The sequence below is a fragment of the Amia ocellicauda genome, chromosome 23, assembly GCF_036373705.1.
Source record: "Amia ocellicauda isolate fAmiCal2 chromosome 23, fAmiCal2.hap1, whole genome shotgun sequence".
NCBI classification, from domain to species: domain Eukaryota; kingdom Metazoa; phylum Chordata; class Actinopteri; order Amiiformes; family Amiidae; genus Amia; species Amia ocellicauda.
Window position 1 is genome coordinate 17,651,689 of NC_089872.1, and position 26,832 is coordinate 17,678,520.

Consider the following 26,832-nt stretch of genomic DNA (forward strand, 5'->3'; position numbering starts at 1 on the left):
TCTGATCTGACACAAGAAATGCACGTTTTTGTTTCAAGAGACTTTTATTTTGTTCTGTACATACATGAACATCTGTACAAAATATGACATTTTCATACTATGTAATGCTCTAACTAAATAAAGTACAACATATGTACATATGACCTGGAAAGCAGCTTAACATTAGTGTGAGAACTGGGGGAGTAGGGCTTGTGGAGAGACCCTCGATTGGGATAGTCCTCTCTGTTACGCTCAGCTGCTGGACAAAATGAGCCCCCGTCCCCCGCGCATGTCAGCCAGAGGGACGCACTCATTAATCAATTGGTGAACGGAATGTATAAAAGCTCTGCGGAAAGCACAGCCCATGGAGATTTGGGAATGGGAACTGAAAGACAACGCTGGAGCCTGGAAGGGTGAGAAAAACAGAAACCATGTCCAAGACAGGCCGTGCTCGGAGATCTGTACAGCAGCCCGGGCGGCGGTCCTACTGTCAGTCAGGGCAAAGGAGGTGGATTCTAAGCTGTCTGTTCAGAGGACAACACTATAAAATGAACACTTGGAAGAGCATTACTTTGTGCCCCGTAGTAAACTTAGAAATATAAAAATGATAACAACAACAAAGAACAGCAATAAAAAAGGATCTATAACATGACATCAAGGTCTAGCACAGATTTAAAAAGCTGTTCGCACTACGACTAGGGCTATGAACAAAAAAAAAAAAAAAACACTGACAAAACAGGCTCCAACATCAACCTGTGCTGGTGCTGCAGTGCCAACTATTTAAAAGAATTTAAAATCACTCGCTGATATCGGTGCATGGTTTCCAAATGATCAGCGCTACAAACCTAAGCCGGCTGAGGTATCACGTTATCTGATCCACATCAAGAAAACAAAAGACATACATTTTAAAGAGTCTGTCACCCTAGTCAAGAAATCCACCTACTCTAATACCGAGTTATTTTTAATAGCAATCGGAAGGATTTCACATTAATGAATGCGGATTGTTTTGGCAAGTTATTGGACATATTGATTCTTGGACAGATACCCCGTCACTTTGTCCAGCAGCTGCCCCTCTCAGAGAAGCGCTTCCCCACCTTTGGAATGATCAGAGTGAGTGATGGCTCGGGTGCCGGCCCTCGCGACAGAAGAGGGGCCATCGTGCGGCGGGGCGGGGGGACGGTCTAGACAAGGCAAGGAGGGCGGGAGGATGAGGGGGAGGGGGGTTCGCAACCCTAAGCAATATACATTACAACATACAGCACACAAATATTTGCAACAGTAACTGCAGGCTTCCTTTTTTTCCTTTATAATGAGCCTGAATAGTAAGCTAGTCTCGTTTTTTTAAACTTGTGTTCATAATCCTAATAAGAGGATTGTATAGCGCTCTCCCGTACACCAAGTGCATTTTTGTTGTTTTTTTTTTTTTTAATATTGCTTAGGCGACTTAAAAATATAAATAAACGTAGATCACAATCTATGACAGACTAAATAAATCAAGCGGGGGAGAGAGAGAGGGTGAAGAGGGTTTTTAACGGCAGGTCATCGTTTTTTTCTCTCTATAACACAAGTTAGCCTTTCAGGAGACTAGCCTTTCCAAACAGAACTAAAAACATACTGCTGTCTCTGTTGGGCGTCAAACAGGGATTTATAAAGTACATTGAAGGCAGCTTATTCCTCGATACTGACGTGGACTGGGGGAAATGAAAAAACAATCAAGAACATACAGTGTCTGACTCCAAATAAACAAAATGGTGGATGACAAAACAATTCCATGACCATGTGAGTCTAAAGTCCAACTGAACGGCACAACGCTCCCACGATATCGGCATTTAAAAAACTAAAAAATAGATGTATATGTGCAGCCCAGCTCTCTCAACTGGCACAAAATGGCCAACCGTGCTGCTGCACTAATGCCATCATCGACCTGAGAGAGAGGACAGACAGGCCGCAGGATCTAGACGGACACAGCCCACCCGCCTCCCTCTCTTTCCTGATCAGAACCACTTCAACCTGAAACAGGAACCTGGAACCGTTTACTTCAACGACTCGATCTCACTCTGCATTTCCAAAAATAAAACTAACAAGGCATTAGTAAGTCTGGAAATTTCATTAGTGTACAAGCCAGCAGGAAATTTCGTTTTTTACATTTGGCAGATAATATCAATGCAGGTCTTTTTGCTTAGCAAGAGACATGATTATTAAGTTTAAATGCATGTTTATCCTCACAAATGAAACAGATTGTTAATTAAAAGGTAGTGATTTAAAAGCAGTTTAACCTCATGGTGCAAGACAACCACTGGGGGGCAACATCGGTTACACGATCGTTTTCAGTAACTCTCAAGCTGCTGAAGAACCCGTTCCCGAGACGCGGCTATTCACGTGAGAGTCACGGCTATCCCAGAAATAGCGGTCGAGCACCAAAACGGATTAAAATCAGTTAGCTATCAAGCCAATGTACAAGCGTTTACTGTACAATATCATAAAATATCTACATTTAGAGCAGAAACGCTACCTCAGGAAAACAACTCGATGAGGCATATCTAGTGCAAAGAGGTAGCAGTGACTACCGAGTGGCCGAGATCAGCTGTGCCAGGGTCTCGTACGAGAAGCCAGCACTCACTGCCAATGAGACCGAGGGAGGAAATGGGGGAAAAAAAGGAAATCCTTGTAATCGGGGCGGGTAGCTGGTGCTTGAGGAGGTAACAGTTACCGATGGAGATACTTTGTTAGCCATTTCTCCAGCTTAGGACAAGCTTAGTGGAGCAAACCACCACACGGAAGGACGGACTAGTGCAGGAGACAATACTGTAGCCTGGCACAGCGTTCGAACAAAGCGAGACAAGATGCAATATTTCAGAGGGAAGATGCACAGAAACGCAGGCAGACCCGATTCCGATTCGTTTAGTCCCGAGAGCAGGATGTCTCTTTGCGACATCCCAGTCAGCTCTGGCTCATGGCACCTCACAAACCCTGCACCCATCCCTCGCAGTACAACTGTTTAACAGCCTGAAACATCGCGAACACTGATCGGTTCATGCAGAATTAGATTCCCACCCCCGAAAGTACTCTTAATGTCTCAATCCACGAGACCTGATCTTTCTATGCAGCTCTGTACACCATTGAGAAACTGAAAACCAAACAAACAGTAAATACTAGGGAATGTAGCAGAAAGCCACTGTTTATTTCTCAAACTATTTAAATCACTGACTCAAGCCCAAATGGCTAATAAATGCAACTTCTACCTCCCAGTGTGTCTATTTGAACATGGCCACAAACCATTAGAAACTGGGACCTCATATCTTGTCATGCAAGATGCTATTTCTGTGACTACAAATTATAGTGTTAACTGTTCAGCCCCTCTGAATTAAATGCTTAAACAAGCAAAAAAATAGTTTTAAACGTCCTTTCACACACACACACACACACACACACACACACACACAAAGGGCGATTTCAAAATACCCAGCAAACAAGTGCAATACGTAGAGAGAAGAACAGGTTAGGAAGGGCCATCATGATCTTCAAGAGATGCAGTGAAATCAAGAGCAAAGTAACACAAACCTAAAGGACATCCTACACATGAGAAGAGGCGTGGCCTGAAACAGGAAGTGGTCATCAGGAGCAAATCAAGTGAGGGTTCTAGAACTGCTTTTCTGGAACAGGAGACCAACGAGTTAGACTGATCATTTTTAAATTAGATTTAAGAAGGAAAGAGAAAAGCCCATTTTTCAAATGCCAAAAGATCACTCATGAAGTGAAAGCCTGGAGGGCTACTGGGGGATTCGATCCCGACCCACGGACACGCCTGCTTTCCTATCTGGACACGGGACTCACGGCTCACAGCCATTACGGGGAGCATAAACAGAAGATGGAAAGAAAAAGTAGGAAAAGTTGAGAACATGAGGAGAGCGAGAGAGAGAAGAAAACAACACTGCAGACTGATTTTCTGCGTGTGTGTGTATGTACTGTATTGTGCATGAGTGTGCGTGCGTGCGTGTGTGTGTGTGTGTGTGTGTGTTGACTCAGGACCCAGGACTGTTCTCTGCGGTAGCTAAGGTCTTTGTTGATTGGGCTCTCCAGGGGAGACAGCAGGCGGGTGGGGGGCGGAGGCAGGCCGGCCCCCTGGTCAGAGCGCCTCCTGGTTGGCAGTCAGGTACTCCTCCGCCCGTTTGTGAGCCTCCAGGGCTTTTATAGTGTACACATCCTGGGGCAGCTCGGACTTCCGGCGCATCAACACCTTGTCCTTCTTCATGTCCTTAGTCACCTTTACACCCACGAAACAAGGGGGAGGTGATTAGTATTTTCAAGACAGGGGGGGTTATATAATCAAATGTTCCAAATGCAGACACACATCTGAGCTGCTTTAATTCAGTGTGAAGTGCAGGGATTCGCCTTGACTCTGGAGTCTGATCATGATTCAGCAGCTCTCGCTCTGAAAGCACTGACCCTACACGACATTCCCCAGAACAGTTAATAGTTCACACCGTACATAACAATCCTGCGCTTGTTCCCGTCTCTTGAAAGCAGCCCGGGGATGCTGTGTTAGCGTGTTAGAGAGAAAGAACGCGGGGTCTTTCACTTTTCAATTCCGTCTGGAGAACAAAAATAAAGTAATCAATAATATCTTATAGCATACCTGTGTGGCCTCGGTCTCCACGGTCTTCTTCAGCAGCTGGATGTCTTCAGCGGTGGGCGTCTCGGTCTCCATGGAGTACAAGGGCATCAGGACAGGGCTTTCGTTGTACACCATGAACTGCACATGGAGGAGAGAGAGAGAGAGAGAGAGATGTAGTTTCTTCATCGACCTCAAGACTGCAACAACACTTCCACAAAAGCATACAGAACCTACCTCTTCCTGAGGGTGAAGTACCGGTGCACATCTGGGGGTGATTGTAGCATTAACCTTGGTAATCTGGAGAGAGAGAGAGAGAGAGAGAGAGAGAGAGAGAGAGAGAAATTCATCTCAGCACTGCCTAGAGGCTCATTCTCTGGGTTTTACCATGAAAAGCAGTCCAATCACATCAGGTTCAGTCACCGTGTGTTCTTGGTTTGTTGTAGTCAAGATAATGATATGTTTTTATTACCACCACACTGTTCTCAGAGCGGACAGCAGCGATAATGACATTGTTTAGTAATATGAAGATTGCTATTTAAAGATAATTAATGAAAGCGTGACCTTACTTAAAATTTAACACCCCCCAAATTACACCACTGCCAAAAGGTCCTGGCATGTTAATTGCAGATTATCCCACAGACACAGATCGCTGCGCCGCTATCCTTGGCTCTGCCCGTGCTGTGTGCCTGCCAGTCGTACAGGGGTGGCATCACTACACCAGGGCCTCACCTGGGGGTTCTGCCGCGCCAGCTCTTCGATCTTGTGCCAGACCTCCTCTCGTTCCTTCACTTTATACTTTTCTCTGAAATTCAGAAAAAATAATGCATTAAGAAGAGCCGCCAGTGACAACAGAAACCATAGCCGATTTGTTTTCTAATTTATTCTCATTTCCTTTTGAAGAGTCGATTGCAAATCCGTTTGTGGGAAATGAGCGGCGCGCGCGTCATCTTGCAGACAGACCCAGTCCGAGGAATTTGTCTTTAACTGCTTCCCTTCCAGGAAAGCGTTCGCAGATCCTAATATAATTATTTTGTACTGATGCAGAGACTCACAGACACACACACACACCTCCCACCCTGAGTTAGAGCCCGAGGACTGCTTGTGAAACCACTCACTTCTGCTTCTCTGCTTTGTACTGCTGTGTGCAGTCGTCAAACAACTTCTGATTCATCTCCATGAACAGCTTCAGTGCGTTGTAGATCAGACCGTGGATCGTCCTTGCCAGGGAAAGAGGGGAAAATCATTCCAACAGGGCAGAGAAATCTCACTCCGGCCAGTTTAACATTTTAACCTTTTTAGGAATAACTCAAATGTAAACGCATATATATGTAAAGATCGGAGACCTAAAGTCACTACATTTCCATAGATTCACCAGAGGAATCCGTATAACGTGAAACCATTTACAGACACACATACGCAGTGCTGGGAGACGATAATCCCACAGCCGCTGGGGTCGCGAGACACGGGCCGGACTTACTTGTTCCAGTGGCTTTTGGAGTTTTTGTAAAGGGCCGGAAACATGATGGGGAGGATCTTGGCTGCGTTGTCGCTAATCAAACTCATGATGTATTCGTTGTTCCAGTAGTAAAGTGCTCTCTCTGCCACCTATGAATCAAGCAGGGAGTTTAGCGACGTGTTTATACATAGTTTATACATAGAGTTTTCATAATGCATACCAGGATATTAATGAAAGTATGTCTAGTATACATCCATATTTGTTCATTGTATATAAAACTGTATATCAACAACTCATTACTGGCATCAGTTAATACCATCAATACCACCTTTAAACCGATATGTAATATCCAAATAGCTGCAGGTTTTACCAAACCGCACCTGAAAATGTGGACTGGAGACACATTTGGCCAGCTGCCTGAACAGCGGCTCCATGACCTTCACGAACTCCGACGGCTCGATGACGTCCAGTATCTCCTCCAGTTCGTTGAGGAACATGACCTCCTTGGGACTGTGAGTCTTCGGCCAGAACTTCAGCAACCCCATAATGACCTGAGGAGTGCACAGGGCACGGAGAGAAGGAAAACCGAATAACTAAGTCAATAAAGCCGGGACCAGACACGGGGCAGCACACACTACACACACAGTCCATGGTTTGTCTCTGTTTGTACGCTGACCCCCGAGAAAAATAGAAACTGAAAACAGCTCACAGAGATTACATAAGCAGTCGGTGAAGTAGGCCGATCCCAGTTTGCTGGAATGAATCGCTTTCCAAATTTTGGGATCCAGTTTTATCCCCAAATTGACCTTTTCAACTTAACGCTGACATACCAGGTAATGATCCCTGGATTTTCAGTGTTTTCTGTGCTCTAAATGTGACACAAGCTGATCATTTGACAGTAACAGCTGTCTGTCTAAAACCAGCGGCACTTTGGCTCACCGTCTCGCCGCACAAGTCAAATAAGGACTGGAAAGACCGGCATCTTTAGCTGACAGGGGAAGGGAGTGAATTTAGATCTCTTTCAGAATGATTGATGTGATAAAGGCTTTTATTTTGAGACTGATAGTAAATTGCTTCATTTACGAATAGATTCATTTATGAACCACTTAACAACACACACACACACACAAAATAATCTCGCATACAGAATGACAAGGGAAAACTGCCGAAGTTCAAGGTAAAATGTACTTTTGTAGTAACGGGAGTAAATCTTTCATGGTAAAATAAATATTTAATAACTGAAACTTTCCTACAGTTACTTTTTCCCCAAATCCTAGGCCAAAAATAACAATATTAGTTTCTATGTTGAAGTTTAAATGAAGTGAGGAAGTTCAAAAGTTGGACAGCTCACGAAGTTACTCATAGGTTTCAGAAACTCGTAAAAGCAATTTCCAATTTCCACTTGACAAATAAACACAGGGTATAGTGTACTTACGGGCTCTGTGAGACTGCTGTCTTTTTCCAAGAACTGCACGACGCAGTAAGCCAGCTACAGGGGAGAACAGAAAAGTTGACAAATGTAACACAGAGCAGATGACTAATGCTTCTATTTTTACAGGCCCAGAGCGTTCAGAAGCGGTCCTACCTGTGGGTGGTAGACACTGAGCGATTTCACTTTGTGCAAAGGTAGTAATACTCTAATCAGGAACATTTTATGCTCTTCTTTTAACGGTAAAGCAAATCCATTGATTATGCTGGAGGACAAGAATAATACAAATTAAAAAAAAAATAGGATCTCTTTTTTAAATGTACAGGAAGATGTACATCTATTGATAATAACAGAGGTGGTGAAGTTGTAATTACCTTCCTAGTATTTCTAAAAGTTCTGCAATTCCATTATGGTGTTCCGTTTCATATATAAACCTGCAATAAAGGAAAGTGGTTTATTTGTTTTGGCAAAAGGCAAGATATAGACGTTTAAACCCCCCACAGGAGTCTACAGGGTAAAAACCCCTCTGTGGTCCCGGCACTCGGGCAGCTGTGTTGTCAAGCACATTTCATTCCATACTGTTTTTAATACGTTTTCTTACCTGTAAAATATATTATTGATCTGTCGCCTTATATATGCTCTCAATCCCAGGAACTTTCCGTAGATCCTATGGAGGATTGTCTTTAGGAAATCCCGTTCTCTGGGGTCTTCACTATCAAATAACTCCAGTAGCTGTGGGGAAATGGAAAAGAGGAAGAAAAACAAACAAACAGGAAGACTTCAAACATTCTCCTTTGAAACAGCAGATCAAATGTGTATTCATTTGCCAGGATTCAAGAGTTGCAGGTATGGATTTGATCGCAGACACTACGGGTTACGCAGTCCAGTCCAAAACATTATTTTAGGCCCAACTCCGGAGCCCGCTGTACAGACTCCTGCTCTTTTAGGCCGAAACGTGTAATGCTCTCAAGATAATTAGATGAGGGCCCTGTCAGGAGATCAGTCGAGCTCAGCCATATCACCTGGATCAATAACACTCCCACTGGGTTAATGTGGCCCTCAAGAGTGGATACAGATGCTAATAAAAAGGGTGCTTGAGCTTTTTCTAAAACAGCCATGAACCTGAAAACCAATGGAGTGTAATAATATAATCTGGGCCCAGCGCCGTCAGCAACCTCAACCTCAAGCACTTTATTCATCAATTCAGCTAAAGCGTGAATCTTTCAGCGATTACGAACAGCGTTCCCAGTTAATTTCCTGTCCAATCTGTTCCTTGATACAAATTAGGACAAGAACCAGGTGATTATCGCCATTTAAACACCATTACCCTCCACCTGATGGTGGTCGATCGAAAGCCACGCTTAACAGCCTGAGCGGCTGCTGAAACAAGTTACAGAAAATGATGAGAAAAAGGCGCCACACGCCCCAGTGCATTCAATTAATTACGGCCATACTTACAGACAGTACAAACTTTTGGTCGATGTATTTTTTTGCAACATTTGGCTGGAAGTCTGGCGATTCCAGGAACCTTAAGAAAAATTCATATACAAGCTGGAGAGAGAGAGAGAGAGAGAGAAGGTGAGTCAGGACCAGCTTTGCATACTCATGCGCCACTCACTTAGGCCTGGTCCTGAGGCGGCGCTTGGGGGGGATTTACTGCAGATGACTGCTGTCCATGAACATGCAGGAAATGCCTTCAATAAAGTCATAAAAATTAAATACCAGTATTGACGTCTACTGGGTGAGTAAGTATCTAAGTGATTACTCTGCATTTGACTTTATAAACATAATTTGCTGGTTTAAAAACCAAACAAAGGAAAAGTTAAAAGTAAATGTCATATGAAATAAGTACTTTGCTCCGCTCAGAGTCAGGATTACTGCACCACAATGCTCTACATCACATGCACCATCTTGCACTGACTATTAGGCTGCTGTATGTCTAGCGGAGGTCTGCTGCATCAGGGGGTACCTGCAGGTGTGGCCAGGCCGCCTCCAGCGTCGGCTCATCCTCCTCAGGGTCAAACTCCGCTCCTGTCGGGTTCGAGGAGGGGGGCAGGGTCCTGAACAGGTTCACTGAAAACTGGGGCGAAACAGACACACAATTAATTAAAATATGAAGTTGTTACCAACTGCACAGACCTCACACACACAAATATTGCATTTTCAACATTTAATATACAATACACAATACACAGACAGACCAGATCCTCTGAGGACGCTGTTGACACGGAAAAGGAAATGATTGCACTCTGCTATTATTATATATACAGCTCTGGAAAAAATGTAGACCACTCCCAAGTTCAGAAATCAATGTTAAGTAGTCTCTTCATTTTCTCCAGAACTGTATATATATTTTCTTTATACCTAAAGCTCAAGCTGACTATTAAGAGAAAAATGACCTGGTTATAATCTACCCGACAGCAGTCCCGGGGGGGTTAATTCCCCTCCTTAAGAGACCCCTAGACAGAGTGAAGGAAGGGATGATGTCATCGCTTTAGCCCAAGGCTGTTCTGCTGCAGGGAGCGGTATTATAATGAAAGAGGCAGACAGCCTGGCTGTAAATAGCTCAATTGTTTTTAAAAATATCCCTCTCCTGCAGCTCCAGAGATGATGTCTGGCCTGCAGTATACAGGCTGGAGAAGCAGCCCAGGCTCAGAGACAGACAGACACAGGGCTCGCTACACAACAGGGGGGTATTCATGGAGCTGGTGTCACGCACAGATCTGTGTGGAAAGGAGCTTCTGCAAACTGCTTTCATTTCTGAGCCATGTATGAAAAAGAATGGCAGCCTTATCTGATACACAGAGAAAGGGAATTTCCTTGCTTAGACTGGGCTTAAAAGCTTCCATAGGGATTTTGTAAAGTACTTAGACTTATCTCCAGAAATAAATAATGAGCTTGCTTACTCCTTAAGGTTTTGTTACTCTACCCCATGGCAACTAGACAATACAGGGAAGAACAGTCCACGTGTTTCGAGGGCTCCACAAAACCCGCGCCGTGACCCGTTCTCGGCGCGGCGGCAGCGTGGTCAGAGATCCGCGGTCCAGTTCTGCTCACCATAATAACGGCCTCGGGGTAGATGGACTCTGTGACCACGTCATGGTTGTGGGTGATGTATTCCACCATCTCGTTGAGGCCAGCCCTCTTCACCTCCTTGTACTTCAGGTCGCTGAGAGGGTCGGAGACGAAGTCGAACAGAACGCAGCATTGCCGCAGCTTCTGGATGAACAGCTCCTCCCTCTCGTGAGACGGGGCATCTGCAGGGGACGCACGGGCACACAGAAACAACAGGTCAGCACTGCACCCATACAGTGCCCACGCCATACCCATACGCTGACCAAACCCCAACCTGGCCTTCAATCTGGTCCTCAACCAGAACTACAGCTTGTCCTGGCTTTCTGGAATCTACAATGAGATTTCTGCTTACATCTTGGAAGCTCGTTCATGGCCTTACAATGTAATGCTGGTGTACCCGAGAATATCTAGGCAAGCTGAGATTCCTCTATTTTGATTATAATTCAGGGTGGGGCAATTTCTCTCCTCTGCGCTGCATGTCATGAACGCAGAGCATGACCCAATGCTCTTAAATCAACGCAAGCAAATTTAACAGCCTTAAGAGTCAATTACTAGCATGAGCACCTTCGCAGCCCTGCGCATTATCTGAACACGTTCAAAGGAGCTAACAAATTGGATGAAGGGCAGACTCCAGGAGTGGCTGTTAAGGATATCTAATGAATGGGAGGTTTAAATCCACTTCGAGACGCAGGCATTTCAGAGAAACCTCACAATGCTCAGTCCAGTTCACCATCACAAACTGCAAACCGTCCTGAGATATGATGGATAAGATAGAGGCCCCAAGAAACAATTAATAAAAATGAGATGACAGTTCCTTGAAGCGCACAAGGACGATGCCAGGGATTCGCTGGCACCATCTGCAATTTCCCAGAGCTCGACATGCAGCAAGCTAACCAATTTCAGCGCAACAAGCTAAGCTGCTGCCCACCCATCCGTTTAATTGACTCTTAAACCAGCGTGTGGAGAACAGGCGCAGTCATCAAAGCCTTCTCATGGCAGTCCAAGATCTGGCCAGAACATTTCTGGTCAGAGCTTTGAAATACAATGTTGAGAGTAAGCTGCGTGTTGAAATGATACCCTACAGCTCTTTATTTTTTATTAATTGCATATGTCGTATGGATTTTTGCCTCACTGATGCACACCAATCGCAAGCAAATAAAACTACAAATGTTAAACAACGATGGCATCTATAAACTCCACTCCTGATTTATGTGGAGATTCAGCAGTATGAGCACAAGCAGGATGTACACCTCTAAGAAAGCTGAAGATACAGTAGGATTCATCAGTCATGCTTGCCTGATAGAATATAATCACGATTTATGATTAACAATCATTTATTTGCAAGCGGATTTCCCTATATCTACCAAAAAAGCTCAGAATTGAGTAGGTATATTAAAAGAACACCCCTGTGAAAACACCTTCCTGCATTCCTCATAGCAAACGCCAGGAAATACCACAAGTAGGAGTGAGAACAGCAGATCAGACAGCTGTGATAAAACAGTCCTGTGTCATGTGATGTAGCGGTGCTGTTAGGAGCAGCCAAGGTCAGTAGGTTAGTCATTCACTTAAATAATCAGGGAGAGACAATCAAGCATGTAACAGAAAGCACAGATCAGAAATCTATATATTTGTTAAAACTGCACACTGATAAACTATTTTCAATTCCCTAAATTAGTCTCATTAATTCTATATCGGTGACTTAAGATTATATATACCTCTATGTTAGACTGACAGAAAATAAAGTGACAATGCAGTGGGAAGAGGCTGCTCTCTCCCCGCTAACAATGGTGGTTCATTGTGATGTAAATGTTCAGGTGTGAGCAATCAGGTTGGCAAACTGTCAAACACCTCCTATGCAACCTAATTCATTAACTTTATTCTGTCATATTCCCTGCCAATGTAACTAGTGTTTGACAATGAGCTGACAATGCCCTGATGGAGGAGCCTGCGGTTGGTATGACGAGAGCAACTTGGAAGAGAGACCCCATTCCCTTCACTTGGCTTCAACTCCTCCTGTACCTTCCTGCTCGTGCCTTCTTGCATATCCAAGGTAAGGCGTGACTTTTATTAATTCTCTCCCAAGAGGCCCGGTCTGACAGGGACCACAGCCCCGGCAGAGATCGGCCTGTATTTGGACCATGAGGAGTGAGAGGGGTGTCCCACTGCGGCCCCTCACACACAGGGCCGACAGTCACAGTCATCATGTTTGGACTTTTCATTTTGTTCTCCTGGGATGAGAACCTTTTGAGCTCTGGATAATAACCCCGTTGGAGAAACCAAACTAATCCCTGACACTGTCTACAGCATGGCAGAGTCAGTGGAGAGATTCAGCACAATGAGACACTATTCTGACTGCCCTGCTGGCAAAACAGTAATTGGGATTAGGGGGGGATATTATTTAGCGAGTAAAACAGTAAGTAAAGTAAGGTGTCTGTAAGCCACCTTCGAATCGAACACCACAGAGCACTTCAGTGACTTCACTCATGCTATCGGGGCAGGACTGGAAAACATCAAGATCACAGGCCGTTTAATTATAGTCTCTCGTTTGTGTCGAGACAGCCCTGACAAAGGTGAAGGGGGGGGTGGATGTCAAATTGCTTACCCTTGTTACACCTTTGAGTTAATGCAGGTGTCTAGTGATACATGCCACAACTGACTTCTTTTATCTAAAGGAGATTATTGGAATCCCCAAAAAATAAACAGACAATTACGCTCCTAAGCCATTTACAGAAAAACAAGAGGGGGGGATTGAGGGATTTATCATTTCCAGGAATTCTGCTCTGAAGAAATCTAGGCTATTTATAGCAGCACTTTCTCTACCTTTTCAATCAGCCTATCTCCAGTACATCATCTGAAGAGTCATCCAGTCTGAGATTGTGGAAAAAAAACAGCAGCAGCAGCAGCAGCACATTGTGACGCCTCTGAGCAGGTACAGGTACACAAGGCAACCCTACAGGCTTCAGAGCTAGTAAAAGCGCGCTCCGGGTGTAACAACTGCTGCAATGCATACAGGAATTAGACGGCACATAAACGCCGTCACTGAGCAGGCAGGTCCAGGCCTCAGGGTCACAACGACGCCACACAAAAGGAGGAAGGGAGGCGGAGGGCTTCCTCTTGCTCGCTTGGCTTTGGTTTCAAGGGACAATGCCAGCACACTGAAGCGCAACCCAGGCTGCAGCTTCGTTAAGATTTCTCTCAACACATAACCGCGCTTGCTTACGAGAAATAAAAAGAACCGGGTTGTGTGTGTGTGTGGGGGTGGGGGGATTAAATGGGGGCGTGACTTTGAATTTGAGCTCAACAATGGCAGCTCTGTGGGGTTGTGCTGGGCTGTCAGACACAGTCAATGGGGCAATAGGATAATCTGAATGAAACCCTATATGATCCGCAACATAGCGGAAGCTTATATTTTGGGCCAACAGAACAGACAATACAGAGAGAGCTGACCAGGGCTGAGGGAAGAGGTGGATGTTGGGACGCGCTATACCACAAAGGACTGATTACGAAACTGGCTCTGACTCAAAAACAGCACCCTTGACTATTGACTTTTAGCGGTTTATACTAAAATGTTGATATTCAGTAGCTGGTCTTTCCAACAAAGCAAAACAAAAAGTGAGAAAGATATATAATGCCATGATAATTACAAAGTACAATGTTGATGCCAAAGCCTAAAACTGAGTGTATCTTAAGTATGGTGACAGTTACTACAGTTAGGTAATAACTTATTCAAGAGAATTGTGTTGGACTTCAGAGACCGCTGCAGAGCATGGAGACTGTGCCACAATAAGACAAATTCAAACAGGGAGTCAGGGGATCTTTAAATTGGTCACTGACTGAAGATTGGTATATTTGAGCAGACTCAACGACTAGTGAAAGAGTTTCAGAATGAGACTGTGTAGGCCATCGGGGGGAAGTGTGACAGATTTTGGGTCTGATTGAACAATGCTGAGCTCTCATCTGAGAGAGCAGCTATTTTCATCATTTTTTAGTTAAAGCTTTCATCTTCTCTTGGTCATTGCAGCATTGTGTGAGAATGACTAAATTTACGAGGCCATATTCTTTGTTTTCTTTCCATTTCAATAGATAGTACAATTTACAGTCCCCAGGTAAATACTAGCGTGCCCACACAGGTTTGATCAAAAGTGTATTTGCTGTCAATTCAGGACATTCTTTTCAAACAATCATCACTCTGTGTTTCGGCAATCTGATAAAGTTCTCAGAATTATATATTTGTTGTTGTTGTTGTTGTTTAAATGCAGAGTGAGGTGAAAGGGTCAGACTTGGAGATGCGAGATTGAACCCTGCTGATCACAAGTGGAAAATTACTCAGGGACTCGGGGACTTTAGCCAAAAGCATCAAAAATATAACACCATTCAGTGTGTGTTCAACTTGAGAAGTGCAAACAACAGATCATGCATGTTCTCATAAAATTAAGCAACGCAGAGAGAAAATATTTATCTCAATCAAAGTACAGTGCAGAGGTGAAAATCAGGAGCTGACATTTTGAGTGCATTGAATTAGAGCCATATTGGGTTATCAAGTCCCTATAAAATAAATTCCTAGCAAGAAGATTTGCCAAGAGGACAGCCAGTCTCAACCCAACCGTCAGTACAGAAACGATCAGAGGACGTTCACATTCTGCCGGTTAACAAAGATGATTACCTGCCGCTACTTGGTTTTCTTAACACTTAGATATTATGGCTCCTCTTCAAACAGCTGTACAATATATATGTCAGTAATAAAAACCTAATCCAGTCAACAGGGTGTGTTATGATGGGGTTTGCTGTCCTACTTAGTGGGAGCACTTGCACTAGAGCTGATCCAATTACTGGATCGAATACATCATGTGTTATATGAGTCACACCAAGGACACGTCAGAAATCCTGCACATTAGTGCAAGCTCCGACACTATGCTTTTATTGAGAATGCATAATAAACTCTTCAGAAGCATTTCAGGCAGCTGTCAGACAGTTTGAAGATATCAGAAAAAATAATCCTTTCAACAATGAGGTCTTACAATTATTTAATTAGACCTCCGGAAGATTATTTTTTAGTGCTCTTGATTTTTTTTTTTTGTCTAAAAAGTCTAAAAACTGGTTGCCTGAGTAAGCAGTCTACAATGACACCAGGTCTGCTGAAATAAATATCACTCATACTTTTCACTGCATAAAGTCAACTGCAGCCTTGTCTGTTCACGTAGAGCTCTCGGGGGAGGAAAACAATAAATCTGAAAGAATACGAGATGTGACGGAGAAACTTGGGAATTCTGGGCTGTCAATGGGAGTTCAAAATTTGATCCTCTACCTTTGAGTGCTGGGAGCTTCTGCAGCTCACGGTTCTTGCTGAGGTTGAATCGCGAGGAGCTCTGGCGCCTCTCTTTCTTTACAATCTGTGGTCCCCCGGAGTATTTGATTTTGTTAAGCTGGGTTGGAGGGGGCGTGCTGTTGCTGGGGCGTTTGCTTGCCGTCTGCTGCTGTTGTTGGGCCTGCAAGAAACCAAAACGCAAGTGAGCATGGGAAATACTTTAGGGAAAGAAAGAGGAAAAAATATACACACACAAACGATGCATATTTAGTTCTGTGCTGTGCATGAATTAGACGGGACACTTTGTGGAGTGACAAAATCAGTGATCTACACCATTTTAAGATTATTTTTAAACCTCAGTTGGCTTTCTGGTTTAGAATGCGGAATCTACACCCGTGTTCCACAAGAGTAAGACAACGAGCCATAGTTTGACGCCTCCTGATATGTGCTGTGAACTGAGGGACTCCCCTGAGCTGTGATTGTGTCAAAGACCGGAGTGGGGCTCTTTCAAGTTTTGCCCCTGAGGTTTCTGCGGTGACCATAACTCGAGATATGTGTCCCCAGCAAGAGTTTCCCCACAAGTCACTGTTGGGATCTGTGTTCAAACATGTATTCAGGTATACTATAAATATTTAAATCAAATTAGACAGGCATGCCCATAATAAACATGATGACGCAGGTAAACTAATCACAGCACTCAGCAAAAAACGGATTGGACGGAGAACGGATGGGAGAGCGGACGGAAGCGCTCACAGCACACATTATTAGATCATTTCTATATCAATGTTACCGTTTCTAATTATCTGCTCCTTCATTCTCCTAAAAATGCTTTGCCGATTGGCTCAACACATTCTAGAAAGTATTATTGACCAGCCAGCATAGCGTGTTTAAATTGAATGTTATCAGTTCAATAGCACTCCATTTCCAAAAATATATATTACAAAAAAATAATATTTAGTACCAGCCAGGAAAGAGGACATTAGAACACTTTAGATAGAGTACTCTCTCTGTTGCCTGGGATGATGCAGATTCATTTGAATATTTACATAACCTAATCAAAGATTCATAACCAGTATACAAGTACAGACAGATATTGGCTGACAAAGGAAAAACTTCATAGCTTACCCCAAGTCCCTGATTGTAAGACATTATGAGCTACCTATATCAGGAGTCTACTGAAGACTTCTAAAGTTGGTATATGTGCCAGTTACAATACACCCTTTTTCAAAGAAGCAAAGTTACTAAACCCAGAGCAAAGCTGTAGTCACATGTGTTCTACATTTGTTCATGTAGTTTTATAATCCAAATTAACACACCATGCACATTAGTGTTTTTATAAATAACTGGTATCACCATATCAAATAAGTAATCAAATAACATCCCCATTTTAAATCTGCAAATCAATAAAATAGTCAGGCTACATGTAAAATAAAATGTATAAATTATCTATAGAAAACTAAAATCAAATAATTTTCCACTTTGCAGGGACCTTGTAAAATGTGGATCACAATTATTCCAGTACATTGTTTTGAAAAGGTGACCATCAGCTACTTAGTGACCTATGACCTGGTATTTCATCCATTTCCTTTATGATCAAGCTCTCGGAAGGAACAATTGCTAACAGTGCCATTTTCGAAAGATCAGCTCTATATGAAACGCATTACTGGCCATGACGCGAACAGGCGCAGATAGGGGTTGATGGGTGGTCACTATGCACAATGTGCTGCCTTATTGTCCAGATGGTTTGAGGCCAGGCTGTCTAACTCACTGGCTCTGGCCTGGACTGATCCCCAGAGGCCAGAGAAAACTGTCCAAGTATGGCCAGGCCTGGGTGTGGTGTTGCTGGCAGGGGCAACTCTTGGCTTCCTGCACAACACTGACTGTTGTCACTGGATCAGACCCTGCAGGCCAGAGAGACACCACTAGAGTCTGAGTTCACCAGTCAGCTGATACAAGCTGATGGCTTCAAATGGCTTCAAATGACTTCAAAGCCCACACCTTGAGAGTCCTCTTAATTACAGGGTGTATTCACAAGTAAGGATGTTAAACTGGTAGGGACTCATAACAAAAGGAAAGTAACTACACGACAAAAAAAACACCAGACCGGAAAAAACAAAACAAAAAAACTACTATGATATACGCAAGTATATATTCAGATATAACATACAAGACAAAAAAGATAGTGGAGAATTTAAGGGTCAGTCTGTTATGATTTCAAAGAAGATCTGACAGACATCATCAGCTGTACAGCAGTAATTAAGAGCAAATCCCTGTGTGGGGGATATTAATGAAGCAATTGAAAGGAGACCACAGATTCCCCTGCCAAAGCTGTGCAATTATGCATTAGGGATTATGGATTATAATTCTTTGGCCTAATAACAGTAAAATTGGAAATAGGGGGGGGGGGGTTGATTATGTCAATCTGGCAGAAGTAAAAGAGGAGCCTTGACAGCTTTGAAAATACTGATATGAAGAAAAATGTATTTCCTATATACTGAAACCTGTGCTTCAGCTAAATAAGAGGGCGGAGTAATGACTTGTGGATATCAGAGTCTTCTCATTTGGGAACAGAGAAGACGGCTATGGATCGATAACTAGAAAAAGGCACTCCTCCTACACTACAACAGGATCAATTAAATGCTGAATATGATCACTGACTTTTCACCGCTCGTCAGGTTCAACGCTCAGCCTCCTACAGCCAAGCACAGACCTGCAAGGAGGTGAAGGCTGGGAATATGAATCATCTAACGATTGTCTTCATGTGAACTCAAATGAAATGATAGATATGAAATTGAGTGCAAATGGAAGACATCATACAAGACAGCTGTGCGGCATTACATGCTAGCAATCGCACAGTAAAAATCTCTGAATCTGTATCAGTGTTATTGACTAATTTTGAACCCCTTATATTCCTGTAAGATCCTTTTTATATTTATATAACAGTTTTTTTTACTGGGGTGGCAGTTGAAAAGATCAAATCACAACCGTCAACTGTATATTTCTTTCAATAGGTCTGCACTAACCATTTTACTGCTTTGCAGATGGCTCAGTTAATAAAAATGGGAGAATTATGAGGCGAACTCTTGACATTTCAAGAGATAAAGGACTTACTTGCTTCTGAGAGAGCTTAGTCATGCTCCTAAAAAACTCATTCACACTACAGAATGCGTGGACAAAACATATACCTTTTAACATCCACATTTTATTCCCCATTACATAAAACATGTTTATCTAGGTCTTAAAAAAAGCAAATCCAGAAAGAGTAATTCGTTAACAAATGCCTATCCCACAACAATCAAAAGCCTTGCAAAATGCAACCCTTCATCCGCCCTGTCCAAAAAGCACGAATGTCAGAATGGATTAACGTGCAAAGACTCGATAAACAGATAGAAAGCAGCCCCTCCGACTGCCTCCACAAATACCTTGTAGCACAGCACGTCGAAAAGACATCTCCTTTCCCAGTCAGATGTGGTACTACTGGTTTTGTTCCCATATATTCCCAGCAGAATAAATTCAACGTTCTTCAAGGTACAAGATGATAACTCCTGTTCACTCCTTGCCCAACATTATATAAAACACTGTATATGTACATAGTGGCATAAATAGTAATTTCACTCTGAGTTTGGATTAATACCTGTTGTTCCTTTAGTAATAGTGCGTCAGCAGAATGGAAGCAGTCTTTTTGGCCAGATCTATTAGGCCTGTACTTCTTTCACAGTAAAATCTCAGTTGTGTTTCAGTGTGTTCAGTTTATAAACTAGCCCATTTTACTGAACGTAGCCTCCACATTTAAATTCCTGACTTAACTGGGGACATTCAAGGGGAAAGGTATAACTTATTGTCTTTTATGCTTTTACCACATAAGTGAAAATGTCTTTTTCAAAACTGCATACATAAACTACACTGGCATACTGAAATAAATGGATAATGGAAAAAAAATACGGAAGACAAAAAACATTTTCTATAGAAGTATATAGTGTAATCTCACGTAATGTTAACCCAATAATTGCAAAAGACAGGATGCATGCACCATGGCCAACCGGGGAGATTCTGATCCCTATTTCTATTCACAATTATCATGTTGCTTTATCAATTAAAATAAGGGGTCCCTGCTGAAAGACATCAAGGACAAACCGATCTGAACACAAAAGTGTGTAGAAATAAAATAATAAAAATCGCTCATTGAGCTAGTGTGGATATTTCTCTCTCAAAACATTAACATCTGTGGTTCACAGAAAATTGTATAAAACATCACAATTTACTTGCCCTTAATATACAGGCAATAGACCCAAGACTATCTAATTTCCACATCGTTCAATCAGACTTCTCCAGAGCTCACACGGTGTTCCTACTGGTGGAGATACCCCGCTAAACTGGAAGTGCATCACACACATACTCTCAAAATAGATTTAAAATCAATAGCTTTTCTCTTTGCAACAACAAACAGCGTGAGCAGTGTATCCTTCTATCGATAGTACTACTCCCCCGAAAATAAGGGGATAGAGTCTAGTAAAATGTATATATTTTTACCATGATTTCCCTGCATAATTCACATATTTGTAACACACATCTTGCTTATAAAGTCTACTTCACAACTAAGGATTGAAAGAGCCAATTGCAGTGGCTTGTTAAAGGTATCTGGACATGTGATGGAGAATACCGTAATGCAATACAATAGGGGAGGTTCTCTCCGTTCTCTCTCAACGGGGTGGATTACAAATGGAGAGACACCTGGCAGAGCACCAGACATCGAAATAAAAACTCGTCCTTTTCTCTTTTGCTTGTGTGTTATTAAATGGAAATTGAGACAATTAAAACGGCAAAGAATCTGTGTACGAGTTGCTTCAAATAAATCGAAATCAAATAGGGCGAATTATTACAACAACGTGACGTTCATCCTCGTGTTATGTAAACACCCGATAATGGAGATATTTTTGTAGACCCAGAAGAGTGCTAGCTTTGTGAGAATGCAATACATGTAAACAACAGATATATTGATGGGCTCTGACCTTTAGGCAACACAGTCCTGCTATTTAAACATGCTACAGCACCATAAGATATTTTAGTCCTGCAGTAGGGACAAGTCCAAACCGGCGATAAACAACATCAAATGCAGGGCTTGAAATGCAGTCAAAAATTTATCCCTGGCTCAAATCCATTCATGTCTAAATGTTTGCCCTGAGATTCAGAGCACAATGTACAAAACTGACGGCATTCTCGCGAGCTGCCTATTTGATCTCATCCTTAAATAACATCTTCTCTGAATTCTCAATTGAAGTGTGTTTTTCAATATTTTCATTTGATTTCCTATTAGGTTTTGTTCAACAGCTCAGCAGGCAAATCATTAAAAAATAAAACTCCGAACCAAACGACTGCTGCGAGTCTGTGGCGATTAAGACACTGGTCTGTTCCTTTCTCTGCTCAAGGTCTCAAAATTGAACTGCAAAAACGTAAAATTGGTTATGGTCAAATGGGAAATGGTCCAAAAATGAATGTGTGAACAAGACATGATTGATTGATGCCCAATGTTACTGACAGTCTCCAATATTGGCTGATTTATGTTCTCTTACTTCATTATACTAGAAAGTGGCCCTTATATTAGATTATAATTAATAATGATGTCAGCTGAGAAAACAGATTTCACTCTGTGTCAGCAGCTATAAATAAATACTGCTTGGATTGTCCCTACAAATCATCCAGATAATGTCAACACACACAAATTATCCAATATCCTTTTATAGCGAGATTTAATTAATCATTAACACTAGTTGTATCACACAATCATCAAACCACTACATCTGAGCTCTAGCCGTTATGACAAATGTCTGTGGTGAATCCTCAACGAATTCCTCTAACTGGATTATGACACCCTATAACATCTTTTGTTCTGCAGGGTCAGAGAAAAATAGGAGCTTTTGGTCTCAATAAACCACAAGACGTGGTAAATCTATGAGGACAGTGACCTTCCTGATTGGGACCATCCTGTCATGGGCTAAAGCTCCCAATGCCACAGTGTGCGGGCATGCAGACTGGTCAGCGGGTCCAACACCTGTCCCTCTTGTCCAGCCAAGCAAGAGGAATCTCTGTAGTAAGATCCTCAAAGTCATCAGTACATTAACATACTGTGCAAGTCCCTCCTCATTACTGGAGGAATGAGCTACTGCCTTCTTACTGAAGACGTCTGGTGACACAGTCTCAGATCTGAGCTTCCTCGAGTGCAGCAGTTAAGAAGAGAGACTGCTGGACACACTGAGCAGCCTCTCCCTTTCTGATAATGTCAAAATCCGGATCTAAATCAAGTGGTTTAATTCCTGCAGTTATTATGTTCTCAAAAACACACTGTAAAGACCAAAGGCAGTCCGCTGCACTTCTTCAGGTTGGTCTCAAAACCACAGTCCGAAGACACAAAGCTCAAAGGACAATTTCAAATGAATAAATGCACGTCCGAGAATCTTTACACACACTTTTAACATGCAAATAGCACAATAAAGTGCCCCCCAATCTGTATAATACAGATTGTCTGTACTGACTGACAGCCTGCACACTTATATACACACACTCCCATGTAATTTATGCACAAATATGTATATGCAATACACAAACAGTTATAGATAGATAGACAGAATAAAAGCTAAAACAGGTCTAGTAAAGAATCAGAAGACTAAAGTTCACAAAGGACACATTAGGACAATGTTGGATATGTGCACAACCTTCAAGACAGAAAAACATTAGATCATTACATTGTATTTGCTTTGTGTGTGTGTGGTGGGGATAACCAGGCCTTATCACGAAGAAAACGCTTGTTGAATGAAAACGTAGCATGTTTCAGACATTGTTCTGCAAATATGGCAGATCCATTCATATGATCAATGAAGCAGTCGTTACCTCTTCTGAGTTCTCGGGTCCAGTGTCGTTCGCCCCACTAACGTTGCTGTTTTTTGTGCTGCTTTTAGCAGATTTGGTGGGCTCCTGCAGATGATAAGTCATATTTCACACATTAGCATTAACCAACACGTCCCTCGCTGTCATATATAATCCACACTAATAGAGAGACAATATCAAGCTGCAGTCTTTAGTCATTGGAAGCACATCGGATACATTATAGCGTTTTTGAGACGAATATTGTTATATGCCCGGAGCGCATTATTATGACGATTTTAATAAGCAGCAGGTATGCATTTTCATTGTTTCCTTCTATGCACCCGCTTGCAAAAAGTGCTGATAAAAACAACGTTTCGCTGCAAGGACAGAGAGCACTGGGCTATTATTATTAAACTGCTCTCCAATACAAAAATGCAACGAATCGCTTTGTCAATGCATGTCGGTGACACTGCCTGCAAATACGTACTGCTGGAGAGAGAGAGAGAGAGAGATAGAGGAGAAAAAAAAAAGTATTTCGTCCGAAACACTGCAATAACAAAGTAAGCTCCCCAGCAGCGTACTGGGAAATCACACCCGCTAAGCAGTTTGATCTGCAGCTGGCAAGATGTGATCCTGTGACACAACCCAAATGCAAATAAATAAATAAACTTAAACTGAAATCAAAATCTGCATTTCGGGCCATTTGTAACAATGCATTTTCACCACAAATCAATGCATGCACTCCTATGAAACAATCGATGATGCCCAACATGTAAATACGGTCTTATTTTTGAACCCAAAACGAAAACTTCTATTTTTTCCAGACAGTACAATACTGTAGCTATCAAATCAATCAATAACGTGCATGCATTTTATATATACATATATATATATTTACACACATCAACATGGACCAGCGATCACTGCGATTGACATTAAAAAAGCACCATATTTAAAAGCTAGCATTGCATTTCTTTATTTTTATGCTTTTCCTTTCTCCCGATGAATGATATCTAGCAGTACTCTATATCAGAGAGGGAAGGATAGGCAGGTCGCTTTTTGCAGGGTGTCTAAGGTAGGCCTTGACAATATTAAAAATAAAATAAAACCCTAGTCCAATAAACCCCCGTTTCCCTCCTCACAGACACCACGGCCTGTGTCGTTAGCATTCACCGCACAGTCTGCACACTGCATTACCTTTTCCTTTTTCGTTTTATTCGGCATTTTGTGGCGGTTGTGGCTGTTTTTCACGGTGACTCCGTGACTCGCTTCCCCGGGACTCACTCGCTCTCCCCTCGGCTCCCTCCAGCTCCCTGCGCCCTTCTAGGCCGACAATTTTGTGATTGGCTGGCGACACGTAAATCTGCCTAGCGACAAACAGAGAGCGATTATTTCATTGGCTAAAGAGCTGGGTAGGATTATTTTCTCACCCCGGCCAGAGAGGGAGAAACTTCTACCCGGCAACCAGACGAGTCAAAAAACAGGATTGGTTGTCATTTTTGAACAGCGGGTGTCTGCCTTCTGCATTTTCACATCATGTTCTGCCTCCTATTTGCAGAGATGCGCTTGAGCTTAAACATAATAATGCAAATGACAGATACAAGGGTTCATTGTTAAGGCTGTCAGTTCTTAAGTGACATGCAAAACACAATTATGTAATTGTAATAAGATAAAAACCAAGCCCCTTCAAATCAAAACATCCGCTGTCATTGCTTTGTTCAGTAATCCTCGGTCTGAATAGATGCTGACTGTCTGGGTACTTATTGATGCATTGCTGTTCGTGATTATATAAATTCAATTAAACACTTTATTGGTCTCACAAAAGCATCTACTGCACAAGCATTTGCCTTTCTTGGACACATTTCCACCGTGGTGCATGTTATAATCACAATGCATCAGATTATATTAATACTCATTAAAATAAGATGGGCTAATACATGTTGAATTATTAATAGGCTGAGAAGAAATACATCAAATAAAAAGATTGCATCTAAATTAGGTTTAATAATAGAGCCATGTGCATAGAGTGTGACATGACCTAGGTTATTTCCCAGCTACCTATGGAACAATAAATTAGTTTATACATATACCAGAGCCCTCTGCTGGAGGCTTTTCATTCACTCAATATGCAATAGTATAGATGCTCAATGAGAAGAAAAAACTAAATACAGAAGTTGCTCTTCCAACCAATTCTATTACAGCTGCCTCAAAATGTATTCATACCCTTATAAAATGCTGTTAAATGTTGAGGGAAACACTTGTTTAATCAATTATCGAAATGTTCCTGGATTAATAGACAAAGAAGGTTGTTGTGTTAAGAAAAGTCAGAAAGTTCTTCAATACTATAATCTCTTTGAAAATTGCATGACTCCAGAAATAAATTGATCATTTAATTTGTTTTCTTCTTAGCTGATGTATCCAGATTGGACTAAATGTAATGGTTTTATTTGACATCATAAGACTCATTTCACAAAAAATGGGCAATAGCAGTCAGAAACGACAACAGTCTCCGGTCATTTTCAATTCAGGGTTTATTGAACTTTAAAATTACACTGAATTTTGAGTTGGTGCTAAAGGATAGTACCTGATCATTGATTCATATGGTAGAAATAGAGAAAATTAAATACTGCTTACCCCAACTTCCTTTTTTCCCTCTAAGAAGAGTGGGAATCTCTGGAAAACTTATCCAACAAAATAGTTAAATTCAGGACAGACTAAATTAAACTTGTTTTAATGCCCTTTAGAACATAGAAACAGTAATGTCTGGTTTCACAAGACCTTGATTTGCACTGGTCTAGGACTACTCTACCTAAAATAACACAGAGTAGCGCATGAGTAGTGCTAATCTGGGTCTGTGGAACCAGTCCTACGTGTTCTTGGGGGAAAGAAAAGTACACAAATACAAACACTTACAATGGATACTTAGTAACCCGAATACTCAGGTTGCCAAGCTGAATGACTCCATTAAGTGTCGGGAGGCAAGAACTCCGCGGTGGTCCTCTTCAGACACTCCCAGGTTTAATAAGACCAATGTGCATTGAATTACTTCTTATCACAAGTCAGGTTCTCCCATTAAAAGACAATTAAAATCTTGTATGTTTAGTCATAACACCATCACCAATGAATATCTAACCCGTTTGGTCCTTCTTGGAAGAGTTACTCAGAATACACTCTTACCTGTGCTGGTAGCATGGTGTCCATCATCTTTCTGGTGGCTACATATGTAATAATTAACTAACCCATGCATCCATGTGGAAAGTCAAGAGGGTGTAAATGATCAGCAATAGGTAATTCTGGATTTGTAGCCCAGGAATAGGTACGATACATGATACAGGTCTGAAAACATTAAAACCTGCAACATCTGATTTTCTTTCTAAACCTCTCCAATCCAATCTAATCTAATGACTGGGCTGAGCTTCTGAATTGGTGTGGTTACGGGGATATTCGAATGCTGCTTTCTTCCATTTATACACAGTTGAGGACTTCTACGAAATAACTTAATGTTAATGCGAGTTGTAAAACAAAAATATTTTACGATGTCTATTGCGTATACTTTAAAGATAGTCATACAAATCTAGACAGCACTGACACTGTGTACATTAAGTGTACAGAGTCGCTGGTTTACATTCCAAAGCTCAGCTTTTTTTGATTAAGAATAATGAGTGTCCCACATCCCAGTCGGGCCCATTCAGTTGCTTCTAGCAGTCTGTACAAGGAGTTCATGTGGACTCCCAGCTCCTATCCTCACACCCTTTTCTCTTGCATAGTATGGTGCCCAGGTTCCAATGCAGTGGGATGTCTACAGACGCCTCCCATGAACTACTAGAAACAACTGAATGAGGCCACTTCACACAGCGGGCACTTACAATTCTTGATCATTAAAAGTGTTGCATCAGAACATGACAGTGATGAAACCAAACTTAATATTAATCCTAATAGAGTAGTGTTATTAATTTGTTGTATTAATTAAATGCTGCTCCATAGACCATTAAGTTTACATTTTATGCCAATACGTTTTAAATTGTTCTTGACTATAATTAAATACAGAAATACTTATCTGCCCAAATTCTGTTTTAAGTCTTCACTGCTCTAAATAGCGTTTTATGTGCTGC

General features: G+C 42.1%; 1 protein-coding gene across 1 annotated transcript; it reads right to left on the reverse strand.

Moving 5' to 3' along the window:
- Positions 1 to 25: 25 nt before the first annotated feature.
- ppp2r5d (protein phosphatase 2, regulatory subunit B', delta) lies at positions 26 to 25,100 on the reverse strand. The gene is made up of 17 exons (XM_066697168.1): positions 23,918 to 25,100; positions 22,745 to 22,828; positions 15,860 to 16,040; positions 10,537 to 10,736; positions 9,449 to 9,559; positions 8,938 to 9,030; positions 8,081 to 8,211; positions 7,854 to 7,913; positions 7,636 to 7,744; positions 7,486 to 7,539; positions 6,431 to 6,601; positions 6,072 to 6,199; positions 5,710 to 5,811; positions 5,324 to 5,396; positions 4,829 to 4,891; positions 4,616 to 4,732; positions 26 to 4,243 (listed from the first exon to the last, which is right to left on the reverse strand). The coding sequence occupies exons 1-17, from the start codon at positions 23,942 to 23,944 to the stop codon at positions 4,106 to 4,108; spliced, it is 1,842 nt and encodes a 613-aa protein (XP_066553265.1). The 5' UTR covers positions 23,945 to 25,100; the 3' UTR covers positions 26 to 4,105.
- Between the last annotated feature and the right edge of the window lie 1,732 nt (positions 25,101 to 26,832).